The sequence below is a fragment of the Hibiscus syriacus genome, unplaced genomic scaffold (genome assembly GCF_006381635.1).
Source record: "Hibiscus syriacus cultivar Baekdansim isolate YM2019G1 unplaced genomic scaffold, ASM638163v2 tig00110429_pilon, whole genome shotgun sequence".
NCBI lineage: Eukaryota > Viridiplantae > Streptophyta > Magnoliopsida > Malvales > Malvaceae > Hibiscus > Hibiscus syriacus.
The window spans coordinates 5,918,078-5,938,301 of NW_024062733.1; the positions used below are offsets into that span (position 1 = coordinate 5,918,078).

General features: G+C 35.4%; 2 protein-coding genes across 2 annotated transcripts; one reads left to right on the forward strand and one right to left on the reverse strand.

The window, feature by feature from the left end:
* Nucleotides 1-1,499: 1,499 nt before the first annotated feature.
* Nucleotides 1,500-20,046, reverse strand: LOC120125000 (ADP-ribosylation factor-like protein 3). Its single transcript, XM_039143527.1, has 7 exons — nucleotides 19,907-20,046; nucleotides 19,434-19,599; nucleotides 18,990-19,098; nucleotides 18,796-18,857; nucleotides 18,263-18,366; nucleotides 17,971-18,086; nucleotides 1,500-1,511 (listed from the first exon to the last, which is right to left on the reverse strand). The coding sequence occupies exons 1-6, from the start codon at nucleotides 20,044-20,046 to the stop codon at nucleotides 18,047-18,049; spliced, it is 621 nt and encodes a 206-aa protein (XP_038999458.1). The 3' UTR covers nucleotides 1,500-1,511; nucleotides 17,971-18,046.
* On the forward strand, nucleotides 15,806-17,661 carry LOC120124971 (membrane steroid-binding protein 2-like). The gene is made up of 2 exons (XM_039143514.1): nucleotides 15,806-16,202; nucleotides 17,102-17,661. The coding sequence occupies exons 1-2, from the start codon at nucleotides 15,895-15,897 to the stop codon at nucleotides 17,442-17,444; spliced, it is 651 nt and encodes a 216-aa protein (XP_038999445.1). The 5' UTR covers nucleotides 15,806-15,894; the 3' UTR covers nucleotides 17,445-17,661.
* Nucleotides 20,047-20,224: the final 178 nt, after the last annotated feature.

Consider the following 20,224-nt stretch of genomic DNA (forward strand, 5'->3'; position numbering starts at 1 on the left):
CATTTTGGTGTAACGAGGACTGCAGAAAAGGTTCTTCAATATGGTTTCTATTGACCCACCTTGATCAAAGATGCACAACAATTCTATAAGTCATGTGATAGATGCCAGCGCACCAGGAACATATCGAAGAGAAATGAAATGCCATGGAAAAATATTTTGGAGGTCGAACTCTTCGATGTGTGGGGGATCGACTTTATGGGACCCTTCCCCTAATCTTTTGGTGACCTATACATTCTCTTGGCAGTGGACTACGTGTCCAAGTGAGTAGAAGTCATAGCAACATCTTAAGAATGACTCCAAGACCGTGTTGAAATTCTTGCACAATAACATATCTAAGCATTTTGGAACACCATGAGCTATTATCATCGATGAAGGCATGCACTTTGAAAATAAATTAATTGCGAAGGCGCTGAAAAGATACGGGGTACGTTATTGAATTGCCATAGTATATCATCCCCAAACCAATGGGTAGGCCAAAGTCTCTAATCGGGAAATCGAACAGATCTTCGAGAATGTGGTTACCCAAACCACAAGGACTGGTCGCCAAAGTTGGATGAAGAGCTATGGGGCTATCGCACAACATTCAAGACACTACTAGGAATGTCCCCATTCAGACTAGTCTACAACAAGGAGTTTCATTTGCCTATTGAACTTGAACATAAAGCATATTGGGCCATCAAGAAATTGAACATAGATGCCCAGCTTACTGGAGAAAGAAAAGTACTGGAACTAAATGAAATAGATGAGTTTAGAGCTCAGGCTTATGAAAATACCCACCTATACAAAGGAAAAACGAAATGATGGCATGATAGAAAAATTTTGCCAAGGCAATTTTATTCTGGACAACAAGTGTTACTTTACAAATCACGCTCAAGCTGTTTTCAGGCAAGCTAAAATCTAGATGGTCAGGACCGTTCATCATACACCAAGTCCATAGCAACGAGCAATAAAATTCAAGAACCTAGATGATGGATCCACCTTTAAGGTGAATGGTCAAATACTGAAGGAATGCAAAGGAGCATCAGTCATGCGCGATAAACCGACATCGATGACTCACGATGCCCAAGAGTTTGCTTTTCTTTCCTAAACAATTTTGGTTACCTAGGCAACCAAAAATTTGAATTCTGTACATAAATAAATTAAGTTATTTTATTATGCACATTGTTTAAATTTTTAGATACTTTTATTTCTTTTAGGCATATAAGGTACACGTAGCAGCATAGGATTGAAGCTCATGCATGGGTGGAAGAGAAACTCTAAGCTAATTGGTTTTGGCGATGATTGAGAAGAGTGAAAGATATATTTATCTACTTTACTTCAAATCAACAAATCTTCTCATTAATATCGTATCTTTTCCCCTTTCCATATTTATCGTTTTAGCCCAAATAAACTACCCATTATTTTTTTCTCAAAAACCATCAATCCCCCATTCCTCCTCACCGTTTCCTTGTTTTCTTTTCTTCAGCCTATTTTCTTTTCTTCAACCTGTTTTCTTCATTCTTCCCTCCAAACTGCAGCCACGATACACCATGTACTAGGAAAAAAACCATGGCCAGAGCCAAGAAAAATACAGCCATGTCCTCAGGATTTGAGCATTTCCAAACAACCGAAGCCAAAGCAAGGTTCAAAAACCTAAAAAAGGCAAGTCTATTTGGAGGACGGCTTTATTTTTCTAGCAGAGGGTGACGAACCCTTTGGACCTGAAGTAATGGACGTAGTAAGGAAACATAAGTGAGACAAGTTTTCTTGGGATCTTATGCCAGTTGCGCCGGTGATGGTCCGCGAATTTTAAGCCCATTTAGGAGATCCATCTCAATATAATGTCTATGTAAGAGGAAAATATATCTGGTTCTCTCCACCAGCCTCATCCATTATTTCAAGCTCGGTAAGGTGGAGGATCAACACAAGAAATTCCTGGTCGAAGCAGATCAAGAAAGATATGTTGGAATCATGGAAGACCTGTGCTTCAGATGGGCCAAGTTTGAAGGAAATATGCCCACGAGTAAGCAAGTAGATCGTTGAGCCCTTAAGCCAGTTGTAAAGTTGTGGAATCACTTCTTAAAGGGCAAGCTGATGTCGACCTCCCACAACACAACTATATTAGTGAGGAGGTTGATGATGTTGCACTCGATTATTTATGGGCGAGCAATTGATGTTGGGGAGATTATCTTCGAGCAAATTCATGATTGTGCAAAGAAGAAACGAGGTAACCTTATTTTTTTCTAACTTGATAATTGCTCTATGCAAGAAGAAAAAAGTCTCCGAGGAATCGTTCGAGGACTTTATCAAGTCAAAGGAAGGGATAACCAAAAAGAATGTGTCACAACTCATGAGCTTTGATGATAATGCTCCACATGAGGGCTTTGAGAGAGGAGTGAAATCAGTTACCGCGACAAGAATATAATTTGTAGTCACATCTAAGAGGAAGACGCACGAGAGAATAGAGCGCCTGGAAAGTCACATGCAGACTTTTTTTGGCTATGTCAAGGTGAGTGATACACAGCTAAATGCCTTCTTCAATGAGCTACTCCCAATTACCGATGAGGACCTGTAGCCCTTTCCCAATAAAATTCTGTAACACAAAGAAGACAATAGAAAAATTTCACGCCTCGACGTAAAATGTTCCCCCGAGTTCCCCACAGATGTCCCTCCACTAGCCACAAATGTCTCACCTCTACACGAAGAATGCCACAGCGAGACAGATAAATATTTGAGCTCCTCTTTCTCTTCGTCCGAAAACACACAGGAAATCCTGATCAAATTTTTTGAAGATGATGATTTCATTCCGGACCCCGATCAACCCACAATTGAACAAGCATCTGAACAGTCCCCATATTGTCATACTACACCAGTTCCCGAACCTGACCAAAGCCAATCTCAAGCAACACCTACAGAGCCCACCGACACTGGGGAAAGGCCATCACCAGCAAGTACCCCGACCACGAGGCGTCACATTAAGCGAACAACAAGTCGTGTCCTTCAGCCATCTCCCTCTTTGATTCCATCGCGAGACACTGGATCCAAGAGCCCCCTCCTCCAAAGCGACGCAGAACACGTGCGTCCAGTCAAGCCTCCCCATCACAATAAGGTAATATTTTTCCCTTTGCATTTGCATTTGCATCTAGATTAATGTAGTTTGTTTTTATTTTTCATGACTTGAGGACAATGCATCATTCAAGTTTGGGGGATGTGTTGTGTCTCACACTTAGTCAATAGTAGTTTATGATAATTGGTTGAAAATTTTAGTTGTCATGGTATGAGTATGTTAAGACTATTGTTTGGAATGAATTAAAGATTCCCGATGATGAAAGCAAAATTTTATTGCCTATGCCAGAATTATTTTACAAGACTGTCGAAGGATAGAACCGACTTTAGGCTTGATTCTTTGTAAACTTATAAACACGATTGTATTATTTCTTTACTTAAGTTGCTTAGTAAATTTTTAGGAAAGAACTTTTTGCATGTCGTGACATTGAAGAATTGTAAAGCTTAAGTTTAACTTTTTAGTGTTTAAATTTTGTGGAATAAAATGGACTATCCTCTTCATAATGGCATGACCGGAAAACTCCATAAAAGTAAATGGTTGCCTAGGCAAATGAGTGAATGAAAGTAGTCACATGATGACTCTACCTCACTAGCTCGGGGGTAGAATGTATGCTCTCTTTCACTTAGAGTGTGGAAGGGTAGGTGTGATGAGCTGACTCCCCTCAAAATTATAAAAAAAAAAGTGAATAAATAGAAGTGTAAATTGTGCTTGATGAATAATTTGATGCCTTGGCAAAACAGAAGTACTTACTTGAAGTTTTTTAAATACGTTAATGCATGGACTGAGTACAATCACGCACACACACTAGTAAAGAATCCTGACTTAGGAAGGTACTTGAATTCTATGACATCCCAGCATGTTGAGGCTAAACTTTTTGCTGAAGGCTGAAATTTTAAACCACATGATTGTCTTAATATCACTTTGTTGTGACAATTTTAATTTTTCAACGAATTATTATACATTGCTTGAGGACAAGCAATAGCTTAAGTTTGGGGGGTATTATAACTCCGTAAAAAGACTCTATTTAGTCTTTTTACTTAAGTTATTGTTTGTCTAAACATTGTTGTCATAGTATATTAGTTGCATTTAGTTGCATTTAGATTATAATTGCATGTGGTGGATAAGTTTTGCCTAGGCAAGATTTATTTGGTTAACTGATGCTATTGAGGAGAAAGGGCTTTTGTGGGTTGTGTATGTGCAGGAATTGACTTAGGAGGAACATTTCATCTGTGAAAATATATTTTGCAATGGAACACAGAAGACAATGACAGTGAGGAACAAATTTTTCTTGCCAAGGCAAGATTTATCTTGCAAGTCTGAAACAAATCTGACAAATTACTGATGTCACCTGCCAGTTGTACGACTAACCTCATGTGCAATCAAGCCCCCAATATTCTGATCATATCCAGCCGCCTTTCCATCTATAGCATGGATAAGTTAACAGGTATATTTAGGGAATATTTAATTACGTAAAACCCTAGGAAAATTCCCTTAATAAATACCTAGTCACACCTACCAAAAAAGAGAGGAGGTAAGAAAGAATAAAAGTTACATGAGGCATCGAGTAAGCAGATACAATACCTTACCTTCCATCGTTCTCCAACCCGACCGTCCTTGGTGCCCTCCACAGCCAGGCTATAGCAGAGCGATAGTCAGGCCTCGAGAGAGGTTGGCTGCCAGAGCAGGCGCGGTGCTGGTCAGAGTTGTCACGGTAGAGCCTCCTATTTTGGGAGTCGTTCTTCCTTTGTTCTTAATTTCTTTAATCTATTTTGGGGTTTATATTAAACGATGATACTCTTGGATGACACTTTGGTAACACCATGAATTGCTTTACTTGGTATTGGTTTTTGTTTTGCCGAGATGATTATTTTATGGTTCATGAATAATGCATTATGATTTTGCTTACGTCTGTTTTGTTCATTGTTTTAATATTTTTCCTTATCATTGTAAGAGCTTTCGAGAGATGGCATGATGCCTAGGCAAAACACTTTTAGACCTTATAAGAGTTTTCGAGATATTGTCATTTTTCTAGAAATTGATTCTTGGATTCAAGAGAATTAAAATAGATCTACATGAACAATGGAATAGATCCGGGATGGTGATGTTCTAACATGCCTACCTTAGAGATAAGGAGAGGGTTTCAATCGACTAAAAGGGATAGACGCTTGAGTAGGATAGACAACGACTATAGTTCACGCTGAGGGGTATTGCTACAACAACAGTCTGACAAACCAAGGGTTGTAGTTAACGTTGAGTAGTATTGCCATAGAAACCATCTTAGAATACTCAGTAATCTTGCCGGGCAGCGTAAGCATATTATAACAAATCCTTCCAGACTTAGAATAATTTCTCGCCATAGCAAAAGACTAACCTGAGTGCTATGTGAAAAGTCTGAATATGTGAGGTTATTCTGAATATATTTGAGTCAACGTTTTTCTTTGTCTTGGTGATTTTTATTTGTTACTTTTGCATATTTTCTTTACCTCGACCAAACGTTTCTACAACCGTACTTCACAATATTCTCTTGCTTTAGCAACGCTTTGACACTTGTTCATATAATCCATTGCTAATTGTTTTTCTGTTTTGACAAGAATTCAGGAACTAGCTCGTGACACCTAGTTCTAGTTGTGGTGAAACATCAAAATCCCTACCAATCCTTGAGGAGACGATAACTCACTTACCCTTTATTACTTTATTCGACTGTGTATACTTGCACAAATTTGCTTTCTTTGTCATATATGTTTACAAGCGATCAATTGGCTACAAAAGTATTTATATAGATTGAAGCAGACATCTCGACAATAGAATATTCGGTTAACCAAGGCATTGTTAAAGGAGGGTTATAAGCAAAACAAACATGATTACTCCTTGTTCACTAAGAGACAAGAATGGGAAAATAGTAGTAATGCTCTTCTATGTAGATGACTTATTAATAGCTGGAAAATATGCAAACATGATTGATTATTTGAAACATATTTTGAACAAAAATTTCAAAATAAAAGACTTGGGTGAGTTGAGATATTTTCTTAGAATTAAAGTGGTGAGATCTAAGGAATGAATTTTTCTTAACCAAAGAAAGTATGCACTAGAACTAATTAGAGAGACTGGTTTGGGTAAGCAAATGTGTGCTCAACTCCCTTAGAGCAGAATTTAAAGCTCACGACTGCATAATTTGATGAAACATTGCAGTAAAATAGTGAAGATGTTTTGCTGGAAGATAAAGTGGGGTTTCAAAGGCTTATTGGCATATTGATTTATCTAACAAATACGAGACTAGACATTATGTATATTTTCCATTATCGTAGTCATTTTATGCAACAACCAAACCAGTCTCACTTGGATACTGCATTAAGAATTGTGAGATATATCAAGAAGAATCCAGGACAAGGGCTGCTAATAAAGGCTTTGGGTTAAAATCAAATGACAGCTTATAATGATTCTGATTGGGTAGCATGCCCAATGAAAAGGAAGTCAATTATAGACTTCTATGTTAAGCTTGGAGATTCTTTAATCTCATGGAAGTCAAAGAAGTAATGTATAGTGGTGAGATCTTCTGGTGAAGCATAGTACATAGGAATGGCTGCAACTGCAGCAGAAATTGTTTGGTTGACTAGTTTACTTGCAGAAATTGGTTTAGCAAATAAGAAGTTTGTGAAGTTGTTCTACGATAGCAAGGCAACGCTAAAAATAGTGGCAAATTTGGTGTTTCATGAAAAAACGAAACATATAGAGATAGATTGTCACTTCATTAGGGAGAAAATTCAAGGTCTTATTTCGACCGAATATCTTCCTACTAGCAGACATTATGACAAAGGTGTTGGGAAGACAACAACATGAGTTTTTACTTTCCAAGTTGGGGGTTAAAATATTTTTACCGACCAACTTGAGGGGGAGTGTTAAGTTTATGTTAGTTAGGTTGTTAGAAAATTTGTTATAGGCAATTTTCATTTTAGTTAGTTACTTCATCATGTATATATATTTTGGTCTACCTTGTATTCAATTATTGAGAAATAAGAAGAAAATTCTTTATATTGCTTTCAGTTTTTAACAATTTAAAAAATATATTAAATTATACTTACAGTTTAAGGATATTTTTATGTTTTTAATATAAAAAAACTACTTACTATAAGTAGTTTTTTCACCTTTCAAATAATAGATACATTTTTTATCATTAACTTTTGAAATAGTAAAGGGATAAATTAGTTACCTAAATTAATAAAAGGGTAAATTATCTTGTTAGCTATTGAAATTTAGTTTGTGTACCAAATCACTAAACTTGAAAACCTTTCAATTTTAGCACTAAACTTTTAATATTGTCTTTTTTGTTACCGGATTGTTAAATCTTTTACGACATGATAATTTATTCCTCTTTTTTCTACAAAATATTTTTAACTCCTATAATTGTTGTTGCCCAATTGTTGTTTATTATCGGTCGCCATTTGCCACAAGATTAGTACCAAAATATTCACATTCTACTTTTCTTTGTTCTCATTTGATTCATTTTTCATGGAACTCAATCAAAATTGTAAAAAACTATTTAATGGTTTGACATTCAAAAGCTTTGATCTCCTTCGATAGTCGTTTGATAATGTTACTTTTAAGAAATATTGTTCATCTTCTTGAAAGAATGTTTCTCACCATTTGAATTTTCAAACAAACGTCTCAAACCCTCAAATAGAGAAAGTCCATAAATCTTATAAATGGTAGATTTTTGTGTAATTTCATGAGTTCTAAGGAGTATTTGAGAAAATATAAACCGATAAAAATGATATAGGATGACGAGACAAATTTATCACTGTCTAAGATGATCGTAAAAGACGTCAAAGAATAACGCTTTTTTATGATGGTTGAAAATGGTTAGAAAATCCTAAGATCAATGACGAAGATGATGAGGTAGAATATAAATTTATTTTTTTAGCTTCCTTCTCAATGCATCAACACCAAACTATCTAAGTGTTAATGACTTAACAATTCCATGACTAAAAAAATTAATGTTGGAAATTTAATGCTAAAATTGAAAAAATTTAAAGTTAATGATCTGATTGATACATAAATTAAAGTCCAATGACTAATGGGACACTTTACCTCACATAATAATAATATTTGTAAAATTTAATGAAATATACTAATTGTTTTGTATATAAATGTTAAACGCTTAGGATTAAGGATTAGTATGTCAAAGCATATGGTTCAAAATTCTAAATCTTTTTTATGATAGCAAATTTAATTTCTGCATTTTGAAACTTATTTGGTTGTGAATAATATTTTCTTAAAAAACTCTTAGTTAACATCTTTCTTTTTCTCTTCCGTCTTGCTTAGAGTGAACAAGATAGATAAATTTTCGTATAACAAAGGACTCCATGCCGGGAATTGCATTGAAATCTGGTAATTTGGGACACAGGTTTCTTTTGCGTATGGTGTGTTTATATGGATGGAGGGAGGGAGCTGACGAGGCGTTCGTCTCCTGGAAAATTTATATTTTAATATGTTTTAGATTTTTTTTATGGATAATCTGTTTTTATTTTAAAATTTTATAAATTTGTCCCTCCAACTGTTATAAATTTCCTTAGCATAAAATCTTACATCCGTAATAGTGTATTCAATATTCTTTTTACTTTTTTTAGAACCAGTTCCTATTAATATAGTTTCGTTTCTCCTCCACCTAAGGTTTTTGATTCGGTTCAAAAAATAAATTTTGAAGCTCAAGCTGGGGGATTTTCGTTTGATATAATCCCCTTATTTTTATCATTAAGGTGTAACATGATGTGGATGCAATGGAGATTTGAATCTGGGAATGCCCCTGATATGTCTGTGTAATTTTCTTTACTTTAGAAAACAATAAAACATAATACTCAAATTATGGCTTAACCTTCTTCTTGTTGCTGTTAATATTATTAGATTTATCATTAATTTAACATTTTTATTTAGAAAAAGAGTTTATGAATTTATATTTTTTTAAATAACGTATTTATTAGGAAATAGGGTTGAAACGTTTTCTCTACTCCTGTAGCTTTTCTTTGCTCCTATAGCACGCTTCTTTTGTCTCTCTTGAGCTTCCAAGTTGTTTTCTTTTGCTATGTCTGACGTGAATGATGAGTTCGCTCATTAAGGCCTTGATGCAGGTGAGGAGGAAGTTCTTTAGGTGGATGATGGTGGAGTGCTTTCTACTTTTGATACCAATATTGTTTTGTTGGTCGGTTCTTGACTTCCAATGTGGTCAACTTCTAATCAATGCAGGCTACTCTCGCTAATATTTGGCATCCGATTGGTGGCATTGTGATCTCGGATATTGGCGATGGTCGATACTTGTTCCGTTTGTTTAATTCGGTTGATGTCGGTCGATTGGAAATGTGGGGGCGATGGAACTTCAATTCCGATCTCTTGGTTTTGTGCCACGCTTCAGCGAGGTAAAGATCCCTTTGTAGTTTCGCTCACACATATTGGCTTCTGGGTCTAGATTCATGATGTGCCTCATGGCCTTATCTTAGAGAAGATGGCCCAGGCTTATGGGAATTTTCTTGGGGCCTATTTGGAGAACAACTCGGCTGCAATCGCTAGGCCTATAAACGAACCAAACACACACAAACGGAGGTATATTCATATTCGTTCATTTAACTTTAACCGAATAAATAAACGAATAATTTTTTTTGTCCATGTTCGTTCATTAAGGAATATAGCTTGTTTATGTTTGTTCATTTAAATGATAAACGAACATAAACTAACGTAAACGAACACAAACGAACGAACATAAACGAACATAATAAATGAACATAAACGAACACAACAAACAAACATAAACGAACAACACAAACACAAAAAACAAACTTATTCAAACACAACTGATGATGTGAGGACGGTGATCCCACCTGAGTTGAGGGGCCCATCAGATGTTTGGATGGAGATGGTCCATTTGATCTATTATGTGACCGTCGAGTGGCACTCCACTGATCGCGTGCTCCGGCAATTTGGTTGTTTTCAACCAATTCCGGAAGCACCTCACAATATGGACGAGTTGCATAGCACAGATATACGCGGCAAGATAGATACAGATTAGCTGATGAGGCATCATGAGTGGATCGTGTTGTGGGAGGATCGACATCGGCGTCTTCCCCGTAGAGAGCCCATTTTACTTGACCTCTTGATGGTTGCTGACGGTTATTATGAGTGGTTCAACAGTAACGGAAAATCGTTTTTGCTTCCCGAGGATGCACGAGGGTAGACCTTTCCACGACGTCGACAGAGACGTTCACCGACACAGCACCATCGTCCCCCGACTCGTGGACGGAGAGTAGGTGCTTCCGGTTCATCCTCAGCTGCACCAGTAGGACCTTCACAACAGTCACCGTATCCATCGACTTACATACCGTAACCATTTATGATGCCGACACCGCCTTTGCATTACCAGATGTCGTCGTCGCCTTCACCTGGTTTTATGACCCCACCGCCGCCATCGTCACAGAGTTTTATGACCCCTCCTAGAGGCTATTATGGGTCTATGTTTGCAGATTCAACTTGGGGTTCATATGCTAGATATTTGACGGGTTCAGCCTCATCACCTATGGCCGCAGCACATACACCTCCTGTACAGTTTTCACACTCAGCGATGTCTGGGTTTTATGAGTTTTCCCAGTTTTCGCAGGCCGGTGGGATAGTCAGTCATACACCTCAAGGGTCATTATTCTATGGAGGTGCTTCATCGTCATCAGCTCCTCATCAACAAAATGTAACTGCTCAGGAAGACGATGATGACGACGACGAGGACGACGACGACAACGACGAGGACGACGATAATAGCGATGATGATGACAGCGAGGAGTCACAACCAGTGATACGAAGAAATCCTCCTCGAGACCGACAGCCACCTCCCTGCGGAACACATTCACGTCGCAATCATCGATAGATTTTGTTTTTTTATTATATTTGTATTTAGTACTTTTTTATTGTAGTTGTTTATTGGACTTTTTTTATTGTAATTTTTTTATTATTTATCATTTAATACTTACTTTAATTCGTTAATATGGTTGAATTGATTTTAATTTATTTTGTTAAATTTGTTGGACTTTTTGTTAATTTATTTTGCTTAATTTTATTTAGTACCATTTAATATAAGTTATTGTAATTTGGTTATCATTTACCATTTAATACTTATTGTATCGTTAATATCAATTATTTGTTAATATAACACCAACGTCCAATCTCGTATAATTGTATTATTTTTTAATCTTCATCAGCGGTTATCGAATAACATTAACTTGAAGTAAATGCAAATTAAAGTACAAGAATTATTATTTGATAAACCAACTTGGAAGTTCGTTGTAAAATGCATCTCATTCGCCATGAAGTTTGACAATGGCATTTTGTTTTGCCAACCAAGCTTTTTTGTAGGAGACAGTATACCCATACTAAGATTATATAGCTGAAATCAACACATCAATAGCTATATGAGAGCTTGTTTTTACCATGGGCATGATGGCTTGGCATATCATTTCAGAGTCCAAGTTGGGATGATCTTGGTTGACCCCTCCAGCACAACACGTGTGAGGACCGTTGTATACTGTTAGTTCTCATATGTTGTTTTTCCTCTTCCTCTTCGATACGCGAACCATCCAATTGCATCTGTTTTCACGTCGGGCACAGTGATATACATATTTTTCTGTCGTGGAGCGATCGACTCTGGATTGAACAGAATTACGAATATTGTAATTTTTTATAGCCATCATCGCTTCTTCTTTGCTTGAAAACTCCATGCCTAAAGATAACTCACTATTATTTATTGATGAGTAATATCCATAGTCACCGAGATGAGGCATATCCACAAATTCTGGCTCGTACATTGCACTATAATCAGCTTCATACATGTGTGCTGGAGGGTCAATTTGTGACACATTTCCTAGAACTTCATCTACATCATCATCATCATCAGAGTTGAATTGCGGTGATTCTGGATGAATGAATAGTCCAGTCTCAGCACCATCCGCACCAGGCTCACGAAGCGGTTCTTCTGGTGGAGATGATGGTTCCTCCATGCTTTCCACATTTAGGTTGAGGAACTTACTACTTGCACGCCTTCCCCTTGAACTGAAAGGCATATCGATATTGAGATAGAAAAAGCTCGCAGTCGAATGCCTCCTCCTGGAGCTTGAAGCCATCGTGTCAAATGGAAACTGCACAGATTGTTGCCTCGATGGCATCTCCATATTAAGGTCAAAGGTATTTGCAGATGAATGCCTTCCCCTTGAACTGGACGTGATGTTGCCATACAGATTGTTCGTCGACCCACCTCGGTACATATCGTAAGGAGTTGCGGATGAATGTCTCCCCATTATGGCATTAAAATCATTACACATTACTATCGTCGGGTTGTCAACTTGTTCAGCCAGCCCATTGTGGGAGCTTAATGATTGACCCCGAATAGCACGCACTTGAGCAAAATTTGCATACATCTCAATATCAACGTTTGAATAATTACTTTGAGCTTCAACCATCATTTCAACATCATCATTGTTCGAAAGTTCGAACGTTGTATAAGTTAATGGCAACAATGATGTTGGAAATCTGTACTGCAACGACGACATTCTTCTACTACTTCCAACATGAATCTTCCTCGAAATCTTTGATATCAGCTCCTCAAGAGTTATGTTTTCTCTTGAATGATATTTTAACATGCTCATTTGATACGAAAACAACGTCGGTTTCATCTTCTCGAATTTCATCATCATAATAAACAATAGCTGAAAGTCGCGTCATTCTTTAAGTTTAAAAGTGCGGCAATATTATATCTACAAAAAAACAACTGAAACAAACATGATTAAATAAATAATATATGAACGAAAATATAACACTATAAATTTTTTACACATAAACGTAAATAATTTAAATAATATAATTTTATATTATTACCTGCACCGCAAAACTATTTCAACGTATGTTCCTCTTTCCAATTTTACAAACACAGAAATTAATTGACAACAATTAGTATAATATTTTTTTTCATATAATCATAATAAACAATAAGTATAATAAAAAAATTATAACAAAATTACCTTATAACGAAAAATCGAACGAACTTCTGAATCAAATATAAGAAGATTGTCGGATTGTTGTATTAATTTTTTTCTGTTGAGAGGAGATGTGAGGAGTTCCGAGGGGAAGGGTATTTATAGTCGAGAAAAGTTATTATAATTATACAAGACGCGGTACCTGCACCGCGCCTTACATATTTATATCAGATAAAGCTAAGGGGTCGCGCCGAATATAATTGTGTCATATTCACAGGTAAGGCGCGGCCCCTGCCCCGCGCTATACCCTACGTGGCCTAAGGCGCTCCCCAGGTGCTGCGCTATACACACGTGTATCCAATGTCAGCATAAGGCGCTCCACCACGTGGCGCCAAATCAACGTTAAGCGCGCTGTAGGGGGCGCCTTTCTGCAAAGGGTGTTAGATCGGGAAATATAGTCTGAACGGTGCCTGATCGGGAATATTAAATGGAAAATGTGATTTTTCGGGATAAACGCCAATCCAAATAACCTTTGCTTCCATTATACTAAAAGATTAAATTTATTAAATAATTTCTAATTAAAATTAGAATAAATTGGTAGCTAATACAAATAATGATAATCAAATATATTACTAAATAATTTTTTTAACTATCACGTTAGTAAGTCTATTAATAGTTAACATTTGATGGCTTAACAAAAATCAAATTAAAATTTCTATGACCTAACTGACAATATTTTTAATTTAGTGATCAAAATAGCATCGAGAGAATAGTTTAATGACCATATGTAGTTTACTCAAAAAGTTTATACCTACGTAACCTTGGCTAATTTTGATTTGGCCGTCAGTTCGTCACCTACCAGCCTTTATAAATCAAATGACTAATTTACCCTCAATCTTATTATCTATGATTGAGTTTTGGGTAATTGAATTATTTAATCGGAACAAATTAGAAAATATGGAGTATGTAAAAAAACGAGTTATTACACCTACTAAAATGTAAGAGACCGATATCTCACCAAAAAGGTAATTGCACAGTTGATTAAATATTACTTATATATCATTATAAAATTCATAAAACAAATAGAATAGAAATATTATATAACCTACCATTCTAAGGACGATTAGGTCATTTAATTAATTTAAAGAAGACAAATTATTTATTCTTTTAATCCTATTATCGTTAATAGATTTTTCTCGCTATAATATAAATTTTAGATTTTTCACAATTATATATACTGGGGGAGAGGGCTTACTAAAAAATAAGCGTCTAAATTATACTAAAATAGACTTTTGGTATTTATTTTTTATTTGTTAAAATATTTTTTTGATGTTTTTTTATTATACTTTTAGGTCATACATTTAAAAAATATGTTAAGTGACAAGTGTTACGTTTATATATATTTTTTATTTTTTTAAAAAAATAAAATATTATTGAAAAATATTTTTTAAAAATCTCAACGTGACACATGTCACTTAACAGTTTTATAACTGTTGATACTTAAAAGTGTAACGAAAAAAAAATTAGACATTTATTTTTAACGAAAAAAATTTTAGGCACAAAAAGTCTAATTTTGAGTTTAGTTTAGGCACTTGTTTTTATATTAAGCCTGGAATGATTATAAAATAGTATATGCTCAAAATTTTATTAATTAATTAAAAAGCACACATATCTTACAAATATAACTTTTCGAATCCGAAATCTCTAAAAATATATTTTATTTTATCACTAAGGTCGTTTGATGATTTCTAATTATATATATGATGATGAGTTAATATCCATTTATATAATATAATTTTTTTTAGTTTTATATAGATTTATGACCGTTGAATGAGTAGAAATAGAATTATTTATTTTATAGTAAATATCATCTTATGTTCTCTATTAATCTCAATCGTTTATTTATATATTCATCTAACAATATTAAAATGTATAAAATATATTTTTATAATATTAAAAAATAAATAATAATAAAAAATTATTTATAAATTAATTAATTTAATATTTTTTTATTTAAAAGTATATAAAAACAAAAGAATGTTGATAATCCATTGAATAGAGTATTTAGGGGGTGTTTGGATTGGGGAATGTGGGATTCCCATGGGAATGTAATCCACATTCCCCCGTTTGGTTAGCCCGGGAATCCTATTCCCGGTAATGTAAGATTACCAATAATGGATTTTTTGGGGTATATTACCGGGAATGTCATTACCTCCCTTTCCTTAGGTATTGTTGGATTACCGGCGTTTTGGACTAAAATGCCCTTAAATTTTTATTTTTTTTCAAAAATATATTTATTCTGTCATCGAATAATAAAAATTTTACGAATGTTAAATTACAAATTTATCCTTAAATTATTTTAGATTTACAAAAAAAAAATCTATAATTAAAATTTTATATAAAGTTCAAGGGTTTAAATAAAATTTTTACCCTTTCATTAAACTTTTTTTTTTTTAATTTTGTAAAAAATATAAATATTATGAATTTAATTTTTTTAAAGAAAATATATAAATATTTTCCAACTTGTAATATTACACAAATATATAATTAGGACAATTTGGTCAAATATACATTCCAATAATCTTTTATTCCTTTAACCAAACACGGTAATCTTACATTCCTGCTAAGCCAACCAAACACAAAATACAACATTCCCAGTAATGCTATTTCTTGGTAATCTTACATTCCCACTGGTAATCTTATATTCCGTGAACCAAACGCACCCTTAATGTAAAATGTAAAAGACGATAATAGTATGCCAACTATTTTAATACCAAATTCCGAAAGACTCAGTATATGACTCTGAGTTGAGACAAAGATCGCCTAACCAAAGAGAAAAATATCAAAGCCATGGCTTTGCAATTGTGGGAGACTTTGAAGGAGGCGATTACGGCGTATACGGGTCTATCTCCGGCCACTTTCTTCACCGTCCTTGCTCTGTTGTGGGCCGTTTACTATGTAATAACGGGTCTATTCGAGTCGTCAGATGATCACCATCAACTCTCTAGGGCTTTGGAGGAGCAGATGGAGCCGCTCCCACCTCCGGTTCAGCTGGGCGAGGTATCGGAGGAGGAACTTAAGCAATGTGATGGGTCGGATCCCAAGAAGCCACTCCTCATGGCCATCAAAGGCCAGATTTATGATGTTTCTCAAAGCAGGTTTGTATCTTTTCTTCTTCCCGGGATGAAAAATTGGGTCTTTCTTCAAATTATTTTGAACTTCAAAAGGGAAGAAAAACGCTTTCTGGGCTTTGATTTATTTATCTTAGATACTGCTTTTTTTAGGTTTTCTTAGTTATTTTTATGTTATTGTGCTCCCCACTTGCTTTAATTCGCTTTTAAACTCGAGAGCTTTGCTGGTTGCTGACTTTTGTTCCTCTGGTGATTTATTTTTTAATTTTCAGTTTATGAGGATTAAGATTCTTTGAGTTGCCTATGATTTGCTATCATATTGTACAATTAAAATATTGTAAATGTGTTGGTATATGTAATTCCAGTGATGGGTTGCATTTGATTGTTTCAATATTGGATGATAAGGGTCAAAATCCTGAGATGATTGTGATAAACTGTGAGGGATTTTGCTAAACAGGTTCTTTGTAGCTCAAATGTGAATCTTTTAGTACATGGTTCCTTGTGTATTTAAACGTTCTAACTTCGACCCTAAATTGCATGTTTTAACCGAGTGAGAATGATACCTATCGAGTGGCTTCGGTGGTAAAGTGGAATATTGTTCAAGTAGTTGCGGTTGTAGGTTGTGTCCCCGTTGTCAATAGGTAATCAACTGGTGCATTTAGTTGTTCTCATGGTTTCTCATGTTTTGCATTGTTTGTAAATTATGGAAAAGGTAATCAACCGGCATGGGTTTTAGAGTCATTTCCTTTGTAAGTGTCAAAGTTTAGTACAACAGATGATACTCTCGTGTCGGGAAGAATCGAGTATTGCGTTTTTCAATTGATCATTTTAAAAAGGCATGGCTAATCATATGCATGCAAAATATCATGCGTGAAATGAATAATAAGATTCTCTTGGCTGTAATCTAAATGTAATCTTCCTTGCAGAATGTTTTATGGACCGGGTGGACCTTATGCATCGTTTGCTGGAAAGGATGCCAGCAGAGCTCTTGCAAAGATGTCATTTGAAGAAAACGATTTAACCGGGGACATATCCGGTCTCGGTCCATTTGAATTGGACGCTTTGCAAGATTGGGAATACAGGTTCATGAGAAAATATGTTAAGGTCGGAACCATCAAGAAGACTGTTCCAGTAACAGAAGGGGATGACAGTGGTGAAGCCTCGGGAGCTACCGAGAGTGATGCGAAGCTGGCTGAAGATGGTCCATCACAAAGTGCAGTTGTCGGAAATGAGGAAAAATCTTCTGGGTCTGATGGTAAGGAGGAGTGATATGTTCTTGGTTCGAACGAGTCACAGGTCTTCTACCAGAGATGTCGTAAGATATAATGTTTAAATTAATGCATTCTGTGAATCTTTATTCCATATATAAGCTCTCTGTATACAGGTACTCTTGTAGCAAACTTACTTCAATATTCAGTTCATCATAAATAATTGGGGATGTTAAAAACTTACTTTCCGGTCGGTTCGAACTTATTTATTTTGAATACATGGAGACCAAGTAGGAACGTTGGCTCTGTAATTTTAAGTACACCTCTCAAATTGATTTCTTTCTCATACAATAAGCATCTTTTACAAGTAGCATAAATGAGAATTGAGAAGCCATTCCCATGGCGACAACTTGCAAGACATTACTTGTATTTATCCGAATTTCACATATCACTAAAAAATAGAAATAAGAATAACTCAATAGTTTAGAGTTTGGAAAAATGATTTAAGTTATAGGTTTTAATCAAACATTAAACCTGATGTGAATCCTGATTTATTTACAGAAGCTACAAAAACAGGGTGAAGCAACCGCCTTTGAAAGCTCTAATTCTGACCAGTCACGCCTGCACGCATTCTCAAAGTTTACGTTCTCTTGCTTCTCTCCATTATCTCCACCAACCACTCACACCTTCTTTAATCCCCATCCCGCATTCAAAAACACAGTAATGATTACATTTTTTGTCGGGAGAACTAGGATGATTGACATTAATGTTCATGCCCATACAGGACTTTATAAACCATGGGGTGAATGGTCATACATACAGGCAGAAAAATTGAGCTCAATCTCGATGGAGATCAGAGATGATCATGATTTAACTTACCCATCAAAAGCAGAAGCAGCCTCATACATGTATACCCTTTCATCCAACTTTTTAAGATCTAGGTATCGGGCAAGTTCTTCAGCTGATAAAGCTTCAGAGAGATCCTGCATTGAAGCACAGCTGTTAAAGCCATGATCACCCGATCAAATTCATAGAAGATGGAAGAAACTTATGACTGGTATTTCTCATAAAAAGAATAAAGGGAAGTCCTATATAACAGTTACTAATCTCGAGAATTTTTCCATTTTGGAACATATCTTCCTTTTACCTCATACTTTCTAAATGCCAATAAGTTTGTTTAAGATTCCAAAAAGCCAAAAGGGAAAAAAATGCAAAACACAAGGCACTGAATGCAACAATAAATAAGAATGCCATAAGGAGAGAGATGCAATATACAAACTAGTATGTGGCATAGATGCTTAAAAAAGGGAAGAATCTTCATTGTCAATGCCTAATACTAATATATAAATATATATATATATATATATCACGGAATTTAGGGATTTGGGGTTAACATTTAGAACTAGTAGTACCTGCTTGTTTGCTAATATCAAGATAGGGGCTCCCTTAAGATCTTCGTGCCAAAGCACTTTCTCTGGATACAGAATAGAAGGTATTAGTAGGTCAACATATCACCATCACAAAACCTCAACAAGTTCAAAACTGTGATCAATGCCTTGGAACTGAAACAGTATAAGGCCTTTATCAAGAATTAGACATTACTTACCAAGTGCAGATTTTGAGTCTTCGAAACGGGGAGGGCAAGCAGAATCAATTACAAAAATAACAGCGTGTGCCTCTTCATAGTATTTTTCCCAAATTGATCGAAGGCCAGGCTGAGAAAGACGGGTTTTAGCATATGAAGCTTGCTTCGGATACATGTTTAATGCATGACATAAAACTATAAAATCAAATACCAAGTTTAAGCATAAAAACATTCAACTGCATATTGTCAGTTTATCTCCGATATTCATTTCAATACAGTGAACTAAGGTGCTATGAGAAGTTCTATTAAAAATACACTGCAGCTAAATTAGTTATTAGATTGAAAGCTTTCTACTGGACAAAATTATTTAGTCGAATTCAAAAAGCACAAGATATACGGGCATGCAAATCACCATAGTACATAACTAATCTATTGCGTTACTTTATGTATGCACATTCCAGTCACCTGGCCTCCTAGGTCCCAAAACACAAGTTTCGTATTTGACACTTCAATCTGACCAATATTAAGTCCCACAGTTGGAACAATTCGATCAGGTGGTAGGACTTCCAATTTTGAGTATACCGACTTCAACTTCTCCAACAGTCTGATAAACAAACAGCAAAAGAGATCACTGCTTAAAGCCAGAAAGTTAAAACTTTAAGCAATTAATTCAATATATATGAAGCCTAAAACATTCCTGGAAAACCGAAGATATACTTTAAATCCGGATAAATAAGTCGAAAGACATTACCGTTTTCCCAGCCTTGTCAATTCCAAGAATGAGTAAATGAAACTGTCTTACTAAATATGTACTTCCAAAGTCCGTAAAAGAGTGAGAACATCTCATCCTTGTTTACTCTTATCAGTTATTTTTTTCCTTCCCCGCATCATTTTTTGCATATCATAAGGAATTCTAAGAACCGTCTGCAAGAAAAGACCGGCTTTGAACAGGAGCAGGTTCAGACCGAAGACCAAAGGCACAAGGTCTTGTGAACAAAGAAAGCAAAATAAATCCAGAACAGCTTATCCTATAGATGCTGCTTGCTAAGACTGATCTTTTCCCCACTTTTATTGTCATAATTTACAGTCCTGAGTTTCCAAAATAGAAGTGAGTTAACATTAAACAAGAAGAATTAATTAAAAGATCAAAGCAAGGAAATCAAACACAAATAACTCGCCTGGTGAAGTCCTAGACTCCTAGTTTTCATTGCTCAAGTTATTCAGTAACAAATCTTACAGTTTAAGCTAGAAATAAG